The sequence below is a fragment of the Drosophila rhopaloa genome, unplaced genomic scaffold, assembly GCF_018152115.1.
Source record: "Drosophila rhopaloa isolate 14029-0021.01 unplaced genomic scaffold, ASM1815211v1 contig_115, whole genome shotgun sequence".
Taxonomy (NCBI): Eukaryota; Metazoa; Arthropoda; class Insecta; order Diptera; family Drosophilidae; genus Drosophila; species Drosophila rhopaloa.
Genome location: NW_025334990.1, coordinates 3,931,002 through 3,953,462, shown reverse-complemented (window position 1 = coordinate 3,953,462; position 22,461 = coordinate 3,931,002). Strand labels below are relative to the sequence as shown.

At 38.4% G+C, this 22,461-nt stretch overlaps 2 protein-coding genes across 2 annotated transcripts in view; one reads left to right on the top strand and one right to left on the bottom strand.

Moving 5' to 3' along the window:
* Nucleotides 1-22,461, bottom strand: part of LOC108053972 (leucine-rich repeat and immunoglobulin-like domain-containing nogo receptor-interacting protein 3) — a 93,889-nt gene that overhangs the window by 6,033 nt on the left and 65,395 nt on the right. The window contains 2 exon segments of the mRNA XM_044456542.1: nucleotides 7,403-7,563; nucleotides 12,405-13,346. Coding sequence (XP_044312477.1) covers nucleotides 7,403-7,563; nucleotides 12,405-13,229 — 986 coding nt within the window. The 5' untranslated portion in view covers nucleotides 13,230-13,346.
* On the top strand, nucleotides 4,818-6,711 carry LOC108053964. Its single transcript, XM_017136703.2, has 7 exons — nucleotides 4,818-5,035; nucleotides 5,090-5,141; nucleotides 5,205-5,368; nucleotides 5,438-5,932; nucleotides 5,992-6,040; nucleotides 6,128-6,261; nucleotides 6,321-6,711. The coding sequence occupies exons 1-7, from the start codon at nucleotides 4,828-4,830 to the stop codon at nucleotides 6,686-6,688; spliced, it is 1,470 nt and encodes a 489-aa protein (XP_016992192.2). The 5' UTR covers nucleotides 4,818-4,827; the 3' UTR covers nucleotides 6,689-6,711.

Genomic DNA, 22,461 nt, shown 5'->3' with positions numbered 1-22,461 from the left:
AGCGTAACTCAAGGGATAGTGGTACCAGAGCATACTTATATTAACTGGCCTGCTACACTTTGGTAATGCATTAAATGTTTACATATCTGTAATAATATTAAAAAGCACTAAGCCTTAAATCATATTTCTTGCAAATGATGGCCATTTGTCAAGCTTTTTTCTCTTTATGAATTTGTTATCTAATTATGTCACAGCGCAAGTACAAACACATAGAAAATGTGTGGAGAGCTAATTAAGCTCGTACATCACATGACAACATTAATGGCACACATACTGGGCAATTTTCCTGACTGGTTTTTTATTGCTGGCGACATTTGCAATGTTTCCCATTGAACGACAAGAGGACGTCGAGTGAGTGCTTAGAGTGGCTATTAAAACGGACTTTTAATACGATTATCAACCGTAAAGTCAATGACTGCCACTTGCAGGATTTTCCTTTTTTCCCCTGCTCTGATTAAACAAAACGTTGCGAGGAAATATGTCAGCTTAATGAGCCAACAACAGAGGCAGAATCTTAATAAACAAGAGCAGTGTAAACATAAACAAAGGGTCGAGTCAAAATGTTAAGACCTTCGCTCAGTTTTCCGACTTTCATTTGCTGCTCACAAAAGTATGCAATGCATGTTTTTTCACAACTCGGTGTGCTAACAGAAAAGTGCAAACAACAGAAAGACGAAGAAAAGACGAAATGAAAGCAGGAAGAAATTACGGAAACAGGAAAACATAAACATGTTGCGACCCCAGCCATATTTCTCCATAAATTATGAGCTGGGAAATATTTCAAGGCGGCAGCAGTGGCAACTCAAGACCCGACTAGCTATTATGCGTATTTACCGGCAAAAGCAGGACGACCAAAGTCTAAGTCTGTCTATTTATGCATATGCATGTTCCACCCCCCCAACCCTCTTGCTGCACTTGAATTCGCCGAGAGTTGAATTTAAATAAAGCTAAACTTTGGCATAATGAGGCACCAGCATTCGCTACAGGTGAGACTGATGAAAGCTAAAAGGTGGTGCCAGAGTAACCAACTTAATTAGCAGTGTTTTTCAAGTGATTCTGTTTAAATGAATAACAAGACAAGTGGCAATTACCAAGAAATTGGACAGAATAAATTATGAGATGGGGCAAAGCAGCTAAGAAGAAGGTAATTGGTGCTGCTTGTATAAGTAACTAATTGATATTTTTGTTTATCTCACATTTTATCTGTTGCTGAAAATGTATTTTTATGCGAATAAATTGTATGAAATAATTTTATTTAAAGGCAAGTCATTTCAGTTTATTTTGTTACTGATACATGGGGAACATTTTGTTGATAAATCCATATATTTAAATCTAACATTCAAGCTAAGGCAATCAGGTTAATAGTTTATTGTCATTTGAAAATGTTTTGATCATTTCGTTATTCTACAAATTAAGAAGTATACTTTATCCCTTTATTGATGCGCCTTCGTTAAACAAAGTCAGTCTTCGGAGTGAGAAATAATGACTAAAGGGAAAGCCATAATGTTAGATTGTATGTCCTGCACCTTTTACCCTTCAATGAGTTTATTTCTAACCCATTATAGTCAGCACAGTCCATTACACTCGAATTTAATTCCCAATTGTCGCATTCAACTCCGGCATACATCCTCATCAAAATTCAGAGCGCAGTCAAGGCAGTTAGTCAGAGACCCAAAAATTGGGGAACAGCTACCCCAAAGTTGCCACAAAACAAATGTCACACATGCCCCCCCAAAACAAGCTCCGCATAAATTTTAAAACAATTAGTTTCAATTTTGAAATCCACAGCCAAATAAACCGGGCAACACCTACCGTCCTTTTTCCGGAATGACTTTCTGCTATTAAGTCATGTTCACTTTCGCATTCCCTTTGATATGGGCTACCTCTCGAAAATCCTGTAACTCCTGTTTCGAAGGGTTGTTTGATTTTCGCAGGGGTGAAAGTGGGTGAAAGTGGGTGGACAACGTGCTGCTGCCTAATGAATTTTGCAAGGACTCGCGCTGATTGTTTAGGTGTAAGGATTTCATAATGAGCAGCGATCCGAGGGAAAGGGAAAGGGAAAGCACACACGGTGTTTTGGGGAAATGTATCCTGTCGCCCCATAAACTCGACTATCAACGTGTCGCCATCGCAGTTTGTCCTCTTTCCCAGCCATCCTATCCACATTTCAGATTTCCATTAACGCATTTGCATAAATATTTACATACATATATGTCTTTCTCTGTCTTCGGGGGTTCCTGTGTCTATCTCGCTTGACTTTAAAATGTTTCGCTATTTCGTGAAAGGAAAATATGGAAAGGGCTTGTAAGCGTGGCAAGGTAACAATTTGTCTGGCAACCCCTTTAATATTTTGCATTCGTCCCTTTTGGCTAATGAATTTTACATCAACTTCCCCATCACTCTCTAAAAAAATGTCTGCATATTATTTTCAGTTTTAAAAAAATAACAAGCGAAAAGAATAAAAAGCAGAATAAAATAAGTAGAGGGGAAGGTTTGTTTAAAACCGGACGAATTTAAAATTATAAAAGAATTACAGCTTAGGCATGAAAAGACTGTATTTATGAGAGTTCTGAAAAATATATTTTATTTTGGAAATCTGTTCTAAATTGTGGTAAAGCTAACTTTTGTTCATTTTGTTTAATTAGAAATTATATGATAATGTTAACCTATTTTATTTATAAGAGACCAGAATTATTTTTAAAAGCTCGAAAGGTATTTCTCAAAGGTATTTAAATAATTTTCAAAGTATTCCGCTTAGGCATTTCAACTCCAATTCTAGAAAATTAACATAAGGGTGAAAAATCCAGCGAATTTGAGATCAGTCAGTCGGTCGGTTTGTCAGTCAGTCAAGGCAAACACGAATTTAGTTTGCAAATCACTCTACACACTATATATGTGCAGAGACATATACTCGTATGTAAATGTGTTTGGGCAGATTGAGCAACAATTTCAACAGTCTGCGAACAATGTGAAGGGAAAAGTTTACACAAGACTGAGACAGAGCCCAAACAAAAGCCAAACAAAAAGCAAAAGCAATTACAAAGGCCAACAGGAGGGAGGGGGTGGTGGTTAGAAGGTGGGCGGAAAATGGGCGGAAAATGGGGGTGCAGGGCGGAATAGCCTTAACCAAACTTGTGCCAAGAAAATCAAACGAAAATTCCAAATTAAACTCATTTAAATGGCATACGATGCCGTCTGCTTTCCCTTTCCTTCGTCCTGCGTCCTTCGTCCTTCGTCCCTCTCATCGCTTGTCATGTAAGTCATGTTAATGTCATTGTAAAGCGGCATGTCGCCCAGGGGGCGTGGCATGTGGCTGATGCTGCTGCGGAGCTATATCTGCCACATAGCTACCTCTTCTGCTGTCGGTGGTTGATTGACATCGCCAACTCAAAGGGCGGCAGTCTCGGCTCGTTCATCGATTTGATATGAAAATTGCCTGGAATTATTGAATTAGCATATGCTCGAGTTGAGCTCAAGCATTTGCCCCTGCCACGCCCCCGCCTCTTGCGTTGAGTGTGGTGGCATCTTATTACCAAAAGCGTATTAGGCATGATTGATTGCATTGAGCAATAATGATTTGTCTGCTGCTTAGTTCTGCATCTGAGGGAAATTCCCCTGATTTTGTGAGTAACGGAAGAATTTATTTACCAAAATACAGAACATTTTAAATTATTTGCAAAAAAGATTATAATTTTAGTCGGACTATATACAGCCATATTCATGGTCAAAAAGATAAGCATTAAAAGTTCAAAAATATGTTCTAAATGCGAATTTTACTCAATTAATTAAAATTTATATTAATTTTTAAGAAATTTATTTTGCTTAAAAAATAATAAAGACACAAAACTTGTGTAATTTTGGAAAGTTATATTGATCTACAGTAATAAAATCATTCTTCGTAAAATACTAGTTTTTGAAATTGTGAAGTTATTGGAAATTCATTTATTTGGAGGTTTTGGCTTCACAGACTTTTATTTAAGGGAATTGAGTGCTAGTTAGTCAGTGGCTTATAATAGCTTGAAGCGAAATGTATGAGGATTGTTCTCGACAGCTCTTATTGTTGCGTTCTGAACAGAAAGTAAAATACTGCGCAACTTCGTTCTACCGAAGTTTTATACCGAGAATGTCAATATTTAAATGCCTTAGGAATTGTGAGACTATTGGGAGTCCCTTTTTCAATTTCCTACACAATATGTAAATGGGAATATATCGTTTAATACACAATTATTTGTCCGTTTATATGTGCTTTTGGATTCCATTATTTTTCTCTGTGCAGTAATGAGAAAACCAGAAATATTTTTATTTGATTCCACAAGCACTCACAATTCACGTATTCAGCAGGGTCTCTAAAATAAAATATGGCTGTGATTAATATACTTAAGGATGTGCTAGGTTAATGTAACTAAATGTAGTTAATAGAAGTATTCTATGGAAAATGAATAACGAATTAATTAAAATAAGGATTAACACTTTTAACCTCTTGAATTATGATGGGGTATCCGGCTTAACAGATCTCTCGCTTAGAGATTAATAAAATATCGCGGTTGCTTATTTTGGATTACAGACCTTATTTAATTTTAAGAATGGCTCTAAATTGAGTTTTGAGAGCTAAATATGCGATGCCAATAAATATGTCTTTTATTTGTACATTATGTGAATTAAAAGAAATCATAATATTCATTGGAAATATTTAATTCGGGTTCAGGAAGGTCACCATTAAAATGAGTGCACACAGTGTTTCTGAGCTTATCGCGCTTATCAGAGACTTTTATTGGAGCGAGTTGAGCACTAGTCAGTCAGTCGCTTATAATCGCTTGAAGAGGAACGATGTGCGGATTGATCGCGATAGCTCTTATCGCGTTGGGGCTCTGCCAAAATGGACTTGCCCAGCTCCTGGACGAAAGTTGTGACGGCCCAGTGCCGGTCAACTTCAGAATTACCCAGGGGCAGCGCGCCTTACCGAGGACCACTAATTGGATGGCAGGCATATACAATGGGACTACGTTTTATTGCGGAGGAACACTAGTTCACAAAGGTGAGGGGCGGAAGAATTAAGCTGGGATCATATTATAATCTCTACCGCTTCTAGGGTACGTTCTCACAGCTGCGCACTGCGTAAAAGAAATGAAATTAGATGAACTGTAAGTACCACACTGGCATTGGCCAACCGAAACTCGGATTGATGTTTATTTAAACTATCTTAGAGTCGTTCACTTGGGTGAGTACGACAGGTCGTGCCCAGAAAGCAAGTGCCCACACGTCGAGCGTCATAATGCTTCCGAGATTATAGTGCACCCCAGCTATAACAAACTTAGTTTGTCAATCGATTTAGCTCTCATAAAACTGCAATTTGAAGTTGTTCTAAAATGTAAGTTATAACAGCCATTAATCAAAAAAGCATCGAAATGTTTGATTCCCATACTTTTTCTGTCTGCAGCCTACATACGCCCAATTTGCATAATCTTGGATGAGGAGATAACTTCAGAGAATGTGCACGAATTCTCTGCTTTTGGATGGGGTAAAACCGATCATGAATTAGATAGCAAAATTCTACACTTCCTCGATGTGCACCGAATAGCAGATGAGTTATGCTTTACTTCTGGTGTGAACAAGATCTGCGCTGCCGGAGATAAAGGCGGCGACACCTGTACAGGTGATTCCGGGGGTCCACTGGCGGCCAATTTCACATACAGGGGAAAGGATAGATATGTGCAGTTTGGAGTGGTGAGCTACGGCGATTCGGATTGCCATGGCTTTGGAGTGTACACTGACGTGAATGCCTTCAAATACTGGATAGCCAACACGGTGCTCGAATCCGAAACCAGACTTCTGACCGAACACTGCAGATCCGATTGGGGTAGTGGAATTCTGGTGCGCCTATGGGAAATGTCCCTTTTCGAGCACAATTTCATTGGCGCCCTAATCACAAGAAGTAGGTAGATTTTTAATCGGCTCGTGATAGTAAAGTAATATTTTATTTTTATTTTTTAGAATTTGTCGTGACTGTTGCGAGTGCATTTCCCGATAATATACACGATATGTAAGTGGTGCTTAATATGGTGATTTAATATCAAAATATGTTTTCGTTTATGTATGCTAATGATCAATTCTTAACCTTTCTATGCAGAAAAGTGGAAACCAGATATCTTGAGAGCTATGAAGTTGCTTGGTACCGCAAGCACCCACAATTCACGTATTCAGCAGAGTCAATAAAGAACAACATAGCTGTGATCAAACTATCTAAAGGCGTGCCAGATTCATGTAACTAAACTAACTACATTTTTATCCACATCCTCATAACGAAATGCCTTTGCTTCTAGTTCTTGTGCAACCTATCTGTATGGGAGTGAACACCGCTTCTCCAAAGACGTGGACTGCCCTGCTCTATAGTTACAATGATCAGGTGATGGGCTCTACAAGTGTAGCCTTGAACAGGATCGATAATGCAGCATGCTCCAGGAAGATTGGAATTCCTGTGGAGGCCAATCAACTCTGCGTGGACAAACCTGACGAATCGATCTATGCACCTTATGAAATGCCTGGGTCTGTAATTGCTTCTGTTGACACGGTCAACGACGTCCAGAAATATTTACTTGTTGGCCTAATAAGCCATGTCAAGGATGGTGCAATCGTCATTACAAAGATTCAAGACCACGAGAAATGGATAGCGGATAGGTTAAAATACTAATAAATGCTTATATTAATATTATAGCTGCCAAAACAATAAAAATTATATTATAGAACATTGAAATCTGCTTTATTTATTTCTTGGAAAAAACAGCGTGGCTTTTCAGATAGTATAATATGCTATTAACTTGAAGAAGTAATTAAACTTTTGCTCGCAGAACCTTATCAATGCTAAAGACAGACGTCTTTATATATTATGTATTGTTTTTACTTATGTGAGTGGATTTAAGAGTATATTTTATATTATCTCTCGGAAGGTTTGAGAACATCACTTCAGCGTTCTTATCTTCTTATTTCGTTTTATATATTTCCTCCATTTAAAAATGACTAACAATAAGGAGTTCGAACTGTATAAATTGGCGTTTTTAAAATATTCCAAAGTAAGTAAGTAATGGGGTCTTTAAAGTTAAATCGATAGAAGGAGAGAGTGAAAATTTAAACGTGAAGTATAACAATCACAAGAAAGATTAATTTTAGGATTATCCTGCTTAAGTGCAACAAATGTGTGGTAAATGACTTCCCTACTCCTTAGCTCCAAACTCCCAAAAGATCTTAAACTTTGAAACAGTTTGACAGCATCTTGCGCTGGTGTCTTGTTTATTGTTAGCTCGTCCTAAATCGAAAATAGTTTCGTTTTCATCTGACCCACTTTCACTTGTACTTGGTATCACTGAGTTGAGCTGTTGTTGGAAAATAGTTTTGGCCGAGAACTTACCTTGAATCGATGCGCTGCAAATAGTCGAGTCGGCTCAAATGCAATTCGCGCAAATGAAACAAGTTGAGAAAGGCGACGGCGGGCAGCTGGGAAAAGCGATTTCCCCCCAGGTTCAAATAGGTGAGGTTCGAAAGTTTCGAGAGCTGCTGGGTGGGCACCATCTGCAATAAAAAGCGGAAAATAGGTGTTTTATTTAGAGAGCATTCAAAACCAAAATGAAAAGTTTGGCCTCCTTGAATCCTATTTAATATTAATGCAAGCTACTCAACTTTAAAAACGGTTTGCGGTTTTTAGAGAGAGCTGTCCCTCAACCCGAAAAGTGAACACTAAACAGTAAAAGAGGAAATCAATAGAAAAGCGTTGCTTAAGCGACTGCAGCGGAAACGGAAACGCGCGTCATGTACTTCCCCTTTTGCCGTTTTTTTTTTGTGTGTTCCATCACTCGCTGCCCAGCAAATTCGTCTGTGTTTTTTCCTTTTTGGGGGGCAATAAAATCAATCTTGCAACGAATTTGTTACAACTACTGAGACAGCTTCGAGGAGAGTGTGGCATGCATAAAAGAAAAGGTTTCCTTTTTTCGGAAGGAGAGGGCCAAAAGCTTTTGGCTGTAATTTTGGCTGCCACTTGTGTTCACCTTCTTCCACACCCTTCGTTCGTCATTCGTCTCCCTATTCCCTTTCTCCGCTTTCTCCCTTTTTTCCCCTTTCTCCGCTTTCCCCGAATTTTCTCTCCCTTAGCGTGTCGGAAGCTACGTGCCAGGCGTCCGGACACGAATACACTCCGCGATAACGTAATGAACTTCTGGGTGGGGGGGAAAAACCCGAGGAAAGCGGCAAAAATAAAGAAAAATTGTGAAAACAGAGAGAGGGGAAGAGAGGGGGTAGAGCCAAGTGTGTGGCAAATGAATTCAAATGCTGGCCAAAAGCTCATAAGGCAGCGAAAATGGTTGAAAATTAAAAGGCATTACGCATACGCAATGTAGGCCATGCCGGGCAATTGTTTAACCAAATGGCAACACTTTTTAGCCTCCCATTATTTATACTGCAACCCCGCTAGCCTTTTTTATTTCTGTATGGGTGTTTTCATGTTGGCACTGCACTCAAAGGAAAACCGGCGACTGCTGGACTAATTAAAAGGCTTTTCCCACTCTCGTTCCCTTTTCCAGCCAATTCTGGACCCAGAGCAGCGTGAAAAAAGGCGTGAGTGGCGAGTGTAGGAAAAGAGAGAGTTGGGAAAGACCCAGAAAAGAAAGTGAAATTTTATTGACTTTGATTTTTCAATTTAATTTCCTATTTCCTCTTGCGAGTGGAAAAACGGAAGGGAAAAGTATTGAAAATAATAGCTAATTACGAAGAAATTTCAAAGGCAATAAGTAAATGTATGTATAAGCGAGTATTGCTTTTTTAACAAAATAATTCACCCTTTTCCACACCCATATTTTAAACATTCACATTTTACATTCCACACCTGCGAAAATTCTCAGACAGAAAAACATAAAATTTCCAGCAAAACAATTTTGCAGTTGTGCAACCGTTTGCAAAATTTATGCAACAAAATACAAACAAGACTTAATGAAATTATAAAAATAAATACATTCGGATATACGCTCTCAACAAAAATAAAAGCGAAATATGGTTTTATTGAAACTTTATGCGAATTTGATGTTGAATATTTTTGCAATTATTTTGTTTTATCTGAGAGTTGAGTGCAATGACGTTTATGTATATGTATACACTTAATGCAAAATCAAAACCCACAACAAAAAGTTTAAATAAACACATCCCACTTCATTCATCAGCAAATGTTGAATTATGAAAATGTAAAATGGTTCGGAAGTTATTTCAAGCTTTGTTATTTAATTTACTTGTATAGAAAGAATGGGAAAATGGAAATGTTTTTTTTGAAACATGCAAAATATGGAATTTTAACCTAATCAGTAAATTGTGCAAAATTTCCACTTTTACAATGGCCTTTTGTAACTTTTTTTGTTAAATTTTTAATTGAACAAAACACTTGTGAACCCAATGAAATGTATTTTTTATATTTACATAAACATAAACTCATGAAGGTATTGGCATGCCTATTTTAATTTTCTAAAACAATTATTTTCTATATTTAAAGCCTAACTTGAGCGGTAAATCGAATCACCTTTGACCAATTATCCGTCCCTGGTTTTAATATCGAGTAAACGAGATTGCCTTGCTAGTCAAAACAGGCAACTCAACGCACTTCATAAATCATATTTACCCTTTGCATTTTACATGCTTCATGAGTTGTTCCAGACTCCAGACATAATGCCCTGGCATTGCCCTCTATATTTTGCACAAAACTATGCAGATGCAGACAACAATTTCATGCACTAGCCGCATGCCAAAATGGGGCAGAATGTCTGACGGGATATATCCTCTGTGCATAATAAAACAACAATCTGTCCAATACGAAAAAGAATGCCATTTGAAAATACCGGAACAGGTTTGCAGCAGGAGGTTTTAGCCAGGGACATCCTGGGCTAACCAGGAATAGCGGATGGGGATGGGGATGGGATGCGAGTGGGTGGCAGACCGACCATATTTCAACTACAAAATGCCAAAAGGTATTTTAAGTAGTTTCGAACTGATTCCGAGCGCCATAAATTCCTCCGCACCGTCAGTTGCCGTTGACTACGCGCGGCTGCTGCTCTTACTGCAGCTGCACCTGCTTAGAAACTCCTTTTTAGCCATCAGACAGGACACACACGCACACGATATCCCCATCTAACGACCCAAAGTATATTCCAGCACCGGTCCCCAGCCACACGGACCAGAAGGAGGCGATCTGGAGACCACCACTCGGTTGCATTGCATCCATCAGTTTGCATAAACAGGTTCCTGCTGTTGCAACTACAGAGAACAAAAATTTAGTTGACGAAATCCAGCTCCGCAAATTAAACATAAAACATTTTGCTGGCTTATTTTATTCATTATAATATTTTGTAATCATGAATTCTTATTTGTATGCTATACTAATTTTAATAACACGTTCATATACCTTTTTTAAATTTAGGCATATGATCTTTTATTAACATCAGAATATAATAGCAATTTTCAAATGTTATTCGAGTGTTCTCAGACTTAGTCGCATGATAATTATAGACATTTCTTTTTATTTTTCTGGCAAAAAATTATCATAAAAACTAGATAATGTTACCAAAAGTTATCCTAATTTTTCTGTGTGTACAGGCTGTGCATGATTACATAAAAACGCATTTCTGGAGACTTCTTCCCCATTTCCATTATCTGAATGTGGGATACTAACCAGGACTTGCAATTTCACCCTTGAGCAGGGGATTTGCACAACTCAACTGAAAGTCCCTCTCCTCAGGCTGCCTGACAAAACAACCTACTTGCTTTAAAAATGTGAACTAGTAAGAAAATCAACTAGTTATACAACTAGTTAAGAGCAACGGCTAGTCTGGTTGACAGGAGAGAACATTGTCTACAAATGATTAACTAGTAATAATGCAATAGACTTAGACTTAGTAAAGGTGAACAAATTCTTGGAAAATCCAAATGCTATAAGTTTCCTCTCTTATCTAATATTAAAGTATAGGGGGTGAATATGTTGGAACAGTTTGTCACTGTGTTTGTCACTGCGGAATCGACCATTTCAATAAATAGGCTTGAAAAATAAAAGTTAATTGTCTCACCCTGGGCCAACCAGAATTTTTACATTGAAAGCAAAGACTGCATGATTGTGTGCGTCCCAAAAATTGTTTCGTTCAATTCAAAGACTAAGTTAAGGACTTGAGTTGACTTCAACTTAAGTTTTAAAGTGATTATTGTTATACTAAATAGAGGAATTTTAAACTTAATGTTAAAGTCTTTTAGCTTGTTATTTTTTTACTATTTGCCTTTATTTTTCTAAATCCGTTTGAACATTATGAAGAATTTACTGTACATATATAGGAATTCCTCTTTCTCAGTTTAATCCTCAACGTTTTATTAGTTTAAGCAGTTGAGTACGATACTACATATATTTTCAGCTCCTTTCTTCGATTTCACATCTTAGTTCCAGCTTTATCTTGACCTCGCTCAATTTAAGTTCTCGTTCTTGCACAATTGTCGGGTCATAAAGTTTTGAGCAGCTTTAAGCCGGCTCAGTTGCTGGGAAACGAGTTCAGCTGTGGGGAAAAGGGAGAAAGGCCGAATAGCAGGCAACATTTAACAAAACCCGTAGAAACGCTGGCCAAACGGCCGAGGGCCTAAGCAAAGAGTGTGCAACAACACCCACAACTGCGAAGGAGGCAGCAAAAATCAGGCAACACGGACATGTTTGCATGCATAAATAGCAGAAAGGACATGGCCGGCAGAAAGGACTCGAGTGCCGAGTGCGTGTATCCTTGCCTCACATGGGTGTGTGCGAACGGACAGCAACAACGAGTTATGGTTATTAATTTTGCGTATGCAAAATGTAGCTAAACTCCGGGAAGGACGAACTTAGAAGGGGTCGGTGTTGGTGTGGGAAATCCGCTTTGGCAAAGTGTTGCTCGCAGGATTTAGTCCTGGCAAAGTGTCTAAATTTATGAGACCAGCAATGCTAGTTCTGCGTATAAGGTTAGAAAATGTTTGTGCAAGTTCACACTTAGTTCTCGTTTAGGAAAGTGATTTTTCTGACTTTGCAACACAGCAATTATTCAATGAAGAATTTTTGGAACCTGTATTATTAGTTAAGGCAAGTGTTCTATTATAAAATGAATATTGATTATTCCATCAACTAATTTATGAAATATCTTTTGAGTTGACTGAAGGTAACTGGACAAATTTCAGACAACACAATTTGATTGTACTTTTAAATCAGAAAGATATTACGAATCGGTATAGGTTAAAAGATTGCAAAGTTCAGTTGTTCATTTTAATATTTTATAAATATTCTTATTTTTATGTTTAATGAAGATTTCTCTATCTTAGAAAGAAGCAACATTTTAAAACCATTATGATAACCAATTGGTAAAACTTAAACTTACCGTTAGGTTATTATCGGCCAGATCGAGATGTTTCAGCGAGATGAGTCCCTCAAAGGCGTTCAAGTCCAGTTCGCTCATGACATTGCCCTGCAAACTGAGGGCCAAAAGCTCCTTTAAGCCCTCGAAACTATCGTTCCGCACAAACTCGACGAGGTTCAAGGACATATCCAGGCTCTTGAGGGCATGCAGATGCCACAGATTGCTGGCCGGAACGTCCAGCAGCCGATTGTTCCGGAATACCAGAACCTCCAGGGTGCTCATGCCCCTGAAGGAGTTGTCCTCCAAGCTGACAATATTATTATTCGTGAGATCCAGTTCCACCAAAGAGGCCAGATCACTGAGGGCCGTGGGATGCACTGTCTCGATGCGATTGAAGCTGAGATCCAGCAGCAGCAGATTGGTCAGTCCCTTGAAGGCGTGTTTGTGCAGGGAGCTGACCAAATTCCTGCTCAGGTTCAAAGTTCTCAGCTCCGATTGGTACTCGAAGTTCTTCGAGCCCAGCGTTTCGATGATGTTCTGCGAGAGATCCAGGATCTCCAGCTTCGCGTAGAAAGGCAGCGAGAATGCCAGGTCACGTATCCGATTCACCGTGAGGTTGATGTACTTCGTCTCCGGGTTCAGTTGGATGGGCATGTCCTCCAGAGCGGCGTCCACGCACAACGCCCGACTGTTGGCCTCGCCACCCAGGCACTGGCACTTCGAGGGGCAGAAGGCTGAGGACTCCGGGGGCAGGATCACCAGGCTCAGGAGCAGGAGCAGCACTGGAATGGCTCCACTTAGCCATGGCCTGCTCCTTGTTGTGGTGGCATGTTTGTGGTCAGACATTTTGTGTTCACTCCTTGTGGGTGCTTCCTCTCGACTCGATAATTATTTGTTGTCCAGTTTGTGGTCCGAAAATGTTACCACCATTTGTTGCTGCACATCTTGGCAACTGAAGAGGCTCTGCAAAAATATCAATAACGGGAAACTGTTATTTATGTTTTAAACAGATTAAATCACAGCTTCCTAGTGCTGCAAGAATTTCGTTAAATAAATAATGACATATGGTTAAAACTCATCGGTTTGATTACGGAAATTAATTTTGTTATTTATGTCCATTAATTAAGTAAATGCATAATTAATATTGCAATGCATTATCAGTGTAGGGAAACAGTGGCATTGGCAGATCCTGGTGGTCAACAAAAACAAAAATCCAGTGCAATTTTATTTAAATTTCAATTAAAGGCATCTCTTCTGCAGCTAAATTTTCGAATAGCTTTACGTGGATAAATGAAACCACAAAAAGATTCCGCAATTCCCCATCCAATGTAATTTGAGAACTTGCAGTCCAAATTAGTGTATATTTTAATGAAGATACTTTGCAATTTGAAATGTGATATTTAAAAGTACTCAACGACTGCTCCATTCTTTTCACACCTTTTTTTTTGGGAGGTCCTCTATTCTTTGTTATTTTTTTCGTGGAATTCACGAAAAACTTTTGCGGCGAAGGAGTCTCTCTACGACACTGCAAGATTTATGTGCATAAGTTGGTAGCTAATATTTCATAAAAGTCGAGACGCAGACAGAGAACCGTATAGCTGCAGAAATTAAGTGGGAGAGAGTTAGGACTCTCGGCGTTAACTTTTTTTGTGCTGACAACTTTGCATTCGAAAGTTGCTGACTTACCAGACAGGACCACCAGGACGAGGGTGGGGAGGTGGAGGGGGAGGGGGGGCAGGTTAGGCCCAGTCGGCTGCATTTTATGGCTTATAAGTTTTGCATAATGCAGTCGGTCGGACCGTCTAATAGTTATGGCCATGATGAGCTCCCGCTTCAGGCATAAAAAAAAAATATGCATATTCATGAAAAGCCGATGGTATTGTAATCTAATATAGCGACCAAAAAGCTGGCTTAAAATCATCAAAAAACAGTCCATTTACAATTTAATTTAATGCTCCAACAGCTCCAAATTTAAGCAAGTTTTGAGGACATCAAATTATTTCGTATTAACTCAGCCCAAATTTTATGAAATAGAATGTAAAATTGTATGTGTGAAATATAATTAAAATTATAAAAATAAAAAAAAATAATATTTTATCCTTTTGATTCAGATAGTTTATGTGAATCATTATCTTTTGCAGTCATTTAAGAATATCAGATAATTTCTCATCGGATAAGAAAGCATACTTTTGGGAACCTGTAACATTATATTGAAGTTCCCCCCACACCAAACTAATCGCATAAACGACTTAAATTATATATTTGCCCAGCGGCAACACTCAATTAAGTAATTAACAAATTACACATGGAAAAGGGGCCAGTGAGCGATTCAATTCCACTTGTGAGTGTCTGTCTTTCCGACTCTGATTTGCATACAAAAGCACAGACAATGGGCCGAGAAGAAGCGCGTTATAGTGCCCCTCCTACTCTTCTTTTGGCCCCCCCTTAAACACACACATACACTGGGAACAATGGCCTTAACTAGCTGTAAAACAAATAATAAAGAGCAAAACGCAAACTTTTGAGGTTTCATAATGTCAACAAAAGTTAAAAGCTCACAGAGAGTTTCGTCCTCCTCCCAACCATTCATTCATTCATTCATTCATTCAGCTTGTGGTTCTGGTTCATATTTTACGCTTCAATAAAATTGGTGAAAAAAGCCCCAACCTCCACGGTGGAAAAAAGTGAAAATTGTGAAAAATTCACTCCCGTGTGAATTATTAAGTTTCACATGGCAGTTGCTCTTGTTGTTTTCTTCCTTTAGCAAAAAGTACGTTTGTGTGTGTGTGTGTGTGTGCGGTAGGGGGAGTGTGTTTGTGTTTGTTTGCAAAAAGCACACAAAGTTTTTAATAAACTTTCGCACGCCAAGCGAACTCAACTTTGAACCCCCTTTGACCCCTCTTGTGCCCAAAAAAAACTGTTTGAGGCATGGGCGGAGGCCTATAAGTGGAGGGGGGCTTCGAAAAGGGGGGTAGGCTCCACACACAAACAGGCATGATTTCATTGTGGCAAATATTTTGAAAGCAAACTTGATTGTTGGAAATGGTTTTGGGGCCTGTCAAAGGCCAACAAGTCGAAAGTTGCAGCCTGCACTTTGAATGCTCGCTTTTCCATCGAAGCTAAAGAGATCGAAGCGGGCTGCTTTTAATGGGTTAATTAAATGAAGGCTAACTAACCCTGTCGGAAGCCCAACGAAAAGTGCAAGCGATGTCAACGCATTTTTAAAGTAAGAACTTAAGGTAAAAATGAGAAAAATGGTTTTATGCTGTTCTTAAATATTTGTTTTCTCAATATAAAAAAAGTAAATTCACACTATATTGTACAAACTTGTGCAATCATTTTGCAGAGCTTTTTTCTTTGAAATACTATAGATTTTATATTCTTATTGTAATAGGTAAATCAAATAGGTAAATCATACTTTTATTTGCTCAATTTTTAAAGCGAGAATTTTAAGAAAAAATGTATTTAAAAAATTTTTTGGAAAATATATAATATTTTATTTATGTAACAGCTGAAAGTGTCTATAAGCTTCGCCTTTCCGAAGTTTTCTTCCATTCTTGTTAAATTTTCTTTAATACACATATTTGTATGAGTTTGTATGTTTGTATTTTTAAAATAAGAAACGGGAGGAAGCTTACAAAATATTTTTTATAATATCATTCTTCATACAATAAGGATTTTCTTTTCAAGGATTACAGCTTTAAGCCACCTATAAGCTGAAACTTGCCTCCATGCACCTTCTCATCTCATTTAGGCTTGTCGTCCTCCTGGATTTTTCTCCTACTTTCCATTTCCACCATATTCATTCAGTTTATGACTGCAGCTAAACCAGAAATCCAATCAACAAAGTTGTATGTGCGACCCAAGACAGTTTCCCACCTTCTGCTAAAATTCGCCTTCCTGTTCAGTTTTATAAGCTTCATTTAATTATATTGACATTGTTGGAGTCTGTTTTTTTTTTTTTTTGTTCAGGTGAGCAAGCTTGTTTCCTGGGAAAATTCTTAAGGTGTGACACCCGAATCGAGGGTGTCGTATCCTTATCCCACGTTCCTCATTTGAGCTTAAATGCCATAAAAATGGGAAAATAATGTCAAAGTGGGAGGAGGGAGCCACAAAAAAAAAGCGACAGAGCAGAGCAACAAATGCTGATAATAGAAATAGCGAGAGTTTCCCAAGAAAAGGAAAAACGAAGGACTCTGTGAGCCACGCATAAAGTTTGCACATAAATTTTCCAGGAAAAGAACCGCTGAGCATGCCATTGACTTTAAAGGCCACAAATGGCAATCGAGGGTCGCGGGTGTGTGGGGTGGATTTGAGGTGAGGTCAGGGTTCAGCAGCAGCCGCATTCAGAAGCAGAACAAGTAGGGAAATATCGCAGGGAAGCCGGGAAGCGAGTCGAGCAATCAAAGGTGAAAAACTTTTGTGAACTATGCGAGGAGCACACAAAGTCAATATTAATATTCACTTAGTCAGGGAAAAGGGCGGCGAGGGGAGCGGCACTCCGACTGACAATGGCCAGGGAAAAGGCAAATGCCAAGCAAATTGAAAATGCGACGAAAAACGTGAGATGCTGTCTTAGCACTCCTCGCACCCCCTTACACAGTGAAAAATATTGCTAGGCAAATATGAGGAGGTGACACAGAAATCTGACACCCTCGATTATGTTAGACAATTATTTGATTATTAGCTTTAGCAAGGCTTTTACAATTTTATGTTTAAAAAATTATATATAAATCTAAAATAAAAAAAGGCCTGTGTAAAAATACTTTCCAAAATAAAAAACAACATTTTTTTTAAGCATGGAAGTTGTACTTGAATCTACCATACTAAAACAAGAGAGAACGCTATAGTCGGGTGCCCCGACTATCAGATACCCGTTACTCAGGTAAAGGGAGTGCGAGGGAGATGGAGATAGAAACTATGATCACGCATAACTTTTTAACGAATGGTCCGATTTGAAAAATTTCTTCTACATTTCGATAGGTATTGATAAACACAATAAAACTGCATTTTTACTTTTCCGAAATATTTAAATTTTTAAAATCGTATATAAGCGATTGTGGGCGTTAAAGGGGGCGTGGCACCTTTTTGAAACAAACTTGCGCTGCGTAGGAACTCCTAGAATCTGCATGCAAAATGCCAATCTTGTAGCTTTTATAGTTTCCGAGATCTCAGCGTTCATACGGACAGACAGACGGACAGACAGACGGACAGACGGACAGACGGACAGACGGACATGGCTATATCGACTCGGCTAGTGACCCTGATCAAGAATATATATACTTTATAGGGTCGGAAACGCTTCGTTCTAGCTGTTACATACTTTTGCACGAATACAATATACCCTTTTACTCTACGAGTAACGGGTATAATAAACTGTTCTAGTCAAAGCTTTTTCACATTCAGCATCCAAATTAAAGAAAACAAATGTAACTATTTAGTTTTACATTTATTATACTGGATTAAGTAATCATTTATGGAGACGAAGCTTTTGATATGTTTAAAAAAAAATTTGTACTTTAAATATTTTCTGTTTTTGAAAAACTTAAATTCCAAATACTCTTGATCTTAAAGATATTTAAATATATATTTATCTTTATCGTTTTTAAAATGTTTCTTCGCGTGTAGCAACGTGCCCGAGTGCGTTTATTTTTATCAAGATTAGCATTTGCTCCTCTTCACGGGACTGGGTCTCTCCTGGTCGTTCCCCCGTTCCCTGGTTCCCTCGTCTTCACCAAAGACTTATTGGATAGGCAAACACTCTGCGAAGGCAAAACAAAGAAATGAATTCCCAGATTTTGCACGCACAAATTGTCTCCGGGGCCTGGGTGTTCATGAGTTTTGCCGGCATTCGCCATCAAAGATGAATTGCTGTTGTCGCCATAGTGCAGTGCTCAAATCATCCCCCCTCTTTGCACCACTTTTCCAACGCTTTCCACCGCTTTTCTGCCAGCATTTTCCCACTCCCAAAAAGATTTCACTGCACGCATAATTAATGCAATTGTTGGTCGCTTGGCAGGCAAATAAGAGTTTTGTTTTGTTTAGTTCTTTCGGCCAGCGGAGGGTAAACTGAGTGGTCTAAGTTTGTTCAATTAGTGGCTGCCAAAAACCCGACAGAAATGTATGCAAAAATGTGTCCTGAAAAAGTAGTGCTTTTCGACGTATATATATAATTTTTCTATAAAACTTCGGCTGAAGAGTTTTTTAGCAACTAAATTCCATAACAAATATAATACAAAATTATTTTTAACGTTAAAATTTAAAACAAAATAATCAATTCCATACAGGCTTTAGCGTTTTTTATCAAACAAAAGTTCATTAAGCCATGTCCTCAAAACAAAGACTTAAAGGATAAAAAGAAAGTGCATCAACTAAGACTTCAAATGCCGGTCTGGGAAAATGAAAAACTTTGCGCACATGTGCAACGGCTCTCCGCTGGCCAAGAATTTTAATTTAATTTAATTTTTTTTAACACTCTGCTTGATTTGCAACAAAAAGTGGGGAATGAAAATGGCTTAATAACCAAGAGACCCGGGGCAGCAGCCAAACAAGCAGCCCGAAACACACACACACACATAACATTTCCCATCCCGAGGAGAAAATCTCCCCCCGCTGTCCCCTATTTGCCCCTATTTTCCCCCTTTTCCACTGAATTTGCAGACGCCGTGGCAGACGCCAGACGAGACGCCATGCGGCAAAATAAAAACCAAAATACAACAAAACCGCCACCAAAAAAAACACTCGAGTGAGGTATTTAAAAATATATATATATATACTTTTATATATATCTGCCTCTGTGTATATATCATTTCGCAGAGTGCTTCGCCAAGTGGCCGGAGAAATAATGCGACAATTGCATTAAGTCTACAAACGTTGAATGCTGGCACAAAAAAAATATAAGAGGTTGGCAAATGAAATATTTTATCTTTATATGCAGCTTTTCTTTTTTTTTGGGCCGCTGCGGTGCACTAAATGTTTAAAATGGTTTAGAGATCCTTAACTCGTTTTTATTGTGCCGTGTTATGGCCAGGATAAAGTTGAGTTAGTGAAAAGTGGGGCAAGAAGCGGAAGTGCAGGAAAAGCAAGTTTATGCTTTAGAGTGTGTGACCATCCGCTTAAGCTTCAGATGATATAGCAGCAGTTGCAGCACTCAAGCTCTAAGATCTTTATGGATCCAGAAATAGTAGGGGAAATAAACCAAGGTCTAAGAAAAATCTAAGACAACGGGAAGTTACTTTTAATCTGCAACTTATGTGAAGTTGAATAAAACTTATTCAAACGTTATTTAAGTAGATTAAAACTTTAATAAAATAACAATAAATTTTTACTTTTAATTAAAATAAAATTTAATAAAGCATACATTTCATTAATGTTTGTTTAACTAGTACACTAAATGTAATGGTATTCCCTTTAAAGTTCAATACTGTTTAGCAATTATTAAGGTATTGCTAGGCATATTCGGCATAAAAAGAGAATTCTTTACCGATTCATACAGTCTTGTTTATTAAAATCAAATAAATACTCTTATAGGTAACTTTAAAGTGGGATCAATAATTGTAAATAATTTAATATAATTAATAAAGCATTCCCTTTCCCCTTACCTTTATATATATATATTTGAATAATTAACCTTTCGCTCCGTAACCACGTATTTCCCATACGCCGTATGGAACATTCCTACAATCGATATTTTTTGGACAGTCAGCTCCCGAAATATATGTGTATGTAGGAAGAGAGTACAACGCACTTTGCGTTTTGGCTGCTGCCCCGAGCTCCACAAAAAGAGCAGGAAATAAATGAGGCAGTTGGAATAAAAAAGGCGGCAAAAAAGGAACTTTAGGCCACTGGCACAATAATTTGGCACGCAAACCTTTTTTCTCCCCTCTAGGATGAGGGGGTAGAAGGGGAGGTGCCACGAACACATATATCCACATAAATAAAAAATGAAGTGAAATACATTTTGGGAGCCGGAGTGCCGAGTACCGAGTCCCGAGCCACTGGCGCACATTAAAAAATGGCCAAAGTCAAGTCGGAAAGGCACTACAGGGATATGGCACATACACATAGCAATAAAGGGTCAAAAAAGTGAATATATCTAGATTTGGGGTAGGTCCTTCGCTCTCTTAATGCGGTCATAGTTTGCTTTTGCGGATAAACATATAACAATTAGAGTCCCGTTTCGCACAGTTCCTTTGTTTTGTTGGATTGCCCACTTGGGGGCTGCTTTTCGTACAGGAAGGCATTAAAGGGTTAAGGGGGCCCCCATATGAGTTTATATGTTCCGTTAAATATTTGAGTAGTTCTTTTATTTAATTCACTTTAAGGGAGTCCCTATTTTTCGAGTCTCACACTCGCTTTTTCAAGAGAAGTGTCATGCAAATGAGCTCAAAATTTGGGTCAAAGTTCAGGGAGTGGGTGTGTCCTGGCCGAATATTTATGGCACCATATGTGGGCCGTGGTACTGAAGTTGGTCTCCAGATAATGTGTGGGTCAGGTCGGAAAAATAAAGCAGAAAATGGAAAATAACAAGTGGAAAATGTCGAGTTTAATGTAGCATAAAATTAAGTTTTAAATGGATAGATTTTGTTCTGAGAAGCTATGTCTTTCCCAACTTTTTACTTGCCCAACAGTTGTCATTAAGTTTTTGTCACAAATATTTAAATTCCGCATTTATCAAAAGGGTTAAGTGAGTTTACTTTCCCACTCCACTCATTGCCTACGCAAAATATGTTGTAAAAATTTCACAGTCAACAAACATAAATTAATTTAACAAATGAACAGAACTTAACAAACACCGAAATACGACAAAAAAGAATCCCAGGAATTTAACCTGAGCACATAAATTTTCTTCACCCCCCAAAATTTTCAGGCAAAGAAAACAAATGTTCATTAATATGCCAGACACATCTAGGGCAGCACAGCAGGGGAAAAAAGAAAATGAGGAAAATAAAGGGACATGGAATTTTCGAAAATTTATTAATTGGCAGCTAAATGAGAGGCAAGAATTAACATGCTCATAATTTTATTAGGCACAAAGAAAAGGGCTTGGGAAATCGAGTTCTACTGAGAAAATGTGGCAATATTTTGGGAATTGTAGAAAAAACAACTTTGATTCATTAAAAATTCACATAAAAACTAATTTAACATTTTGCAGATTCCCAAATGCCATTTAAATCGATAAATTACAAGAAGCAGCCCAAGAAAAAATTAAAACTGACATCGCTTAAAGCCAGCTGTTGGCGCACAATTTCGCTTAAGTGTTCCTCACTTTCCAAGGCAGTCGACAGCTGGCCACGCCCCCTCTCTGGCGCAGAGTGGGCGGAATTGTGGGTGGAAAGGGGGCGGAGTTGAAGGGAGTGAAAGATCTGAATTCATTGCCTTTTAATTGCAGCTGGCAGCGAGAATCGAGAGACTTTTCGAATGTCTGCTCATCGATTTGGGGGACTTTTCTTCCATTCCCGCTGTTACACATATAAATTCAATTGTTAATTGAATGGTGGCCAAGTTGAAAAATGGGGTTGACTCTGGCAACCTGTTGATTCAGCCATGGTGATTTATGATCAAGAACTGGAACTCCGAAACGGAAAAATCAAAGGAAAAGTTAATTTAAGCATGAAAGTCAGCAGTTAAAAAAATACTAGAGACCTCAGAGTTGTTAAATTTACTCTTTAAAAAATGCAAATCGATTTAAGCTCACCTTTCCGGCTCAACACAAAGACGAGTATTTTCATCACGGACTTTTCCCTTATATTCGGTAAAAATAAATCAAAAGCAAAATCAATGAAAATCAATGAACTGACTCCAGCAGGCCCAAAAAATGTTCGAGCAATTTATTTATAACAGAGGGCTGGAACCACAAAGAGGTTCCCTTGAAATGGACAGAAGGGAAAGTCGGGCTGGTAGGAACCCTACACGCACACATGTGTGGTGCCTATAATTGAATTATTTTTACGCATAAAATTTATTTATTCATGATGCTCGTATGCGATTCCCCTTGACTGGCAGAGAATGCCAAAGGAAGCACGTAAATGTAATTTAAATTTATTTAGTCAAAGCAACCATTATTACCAGGGCAACA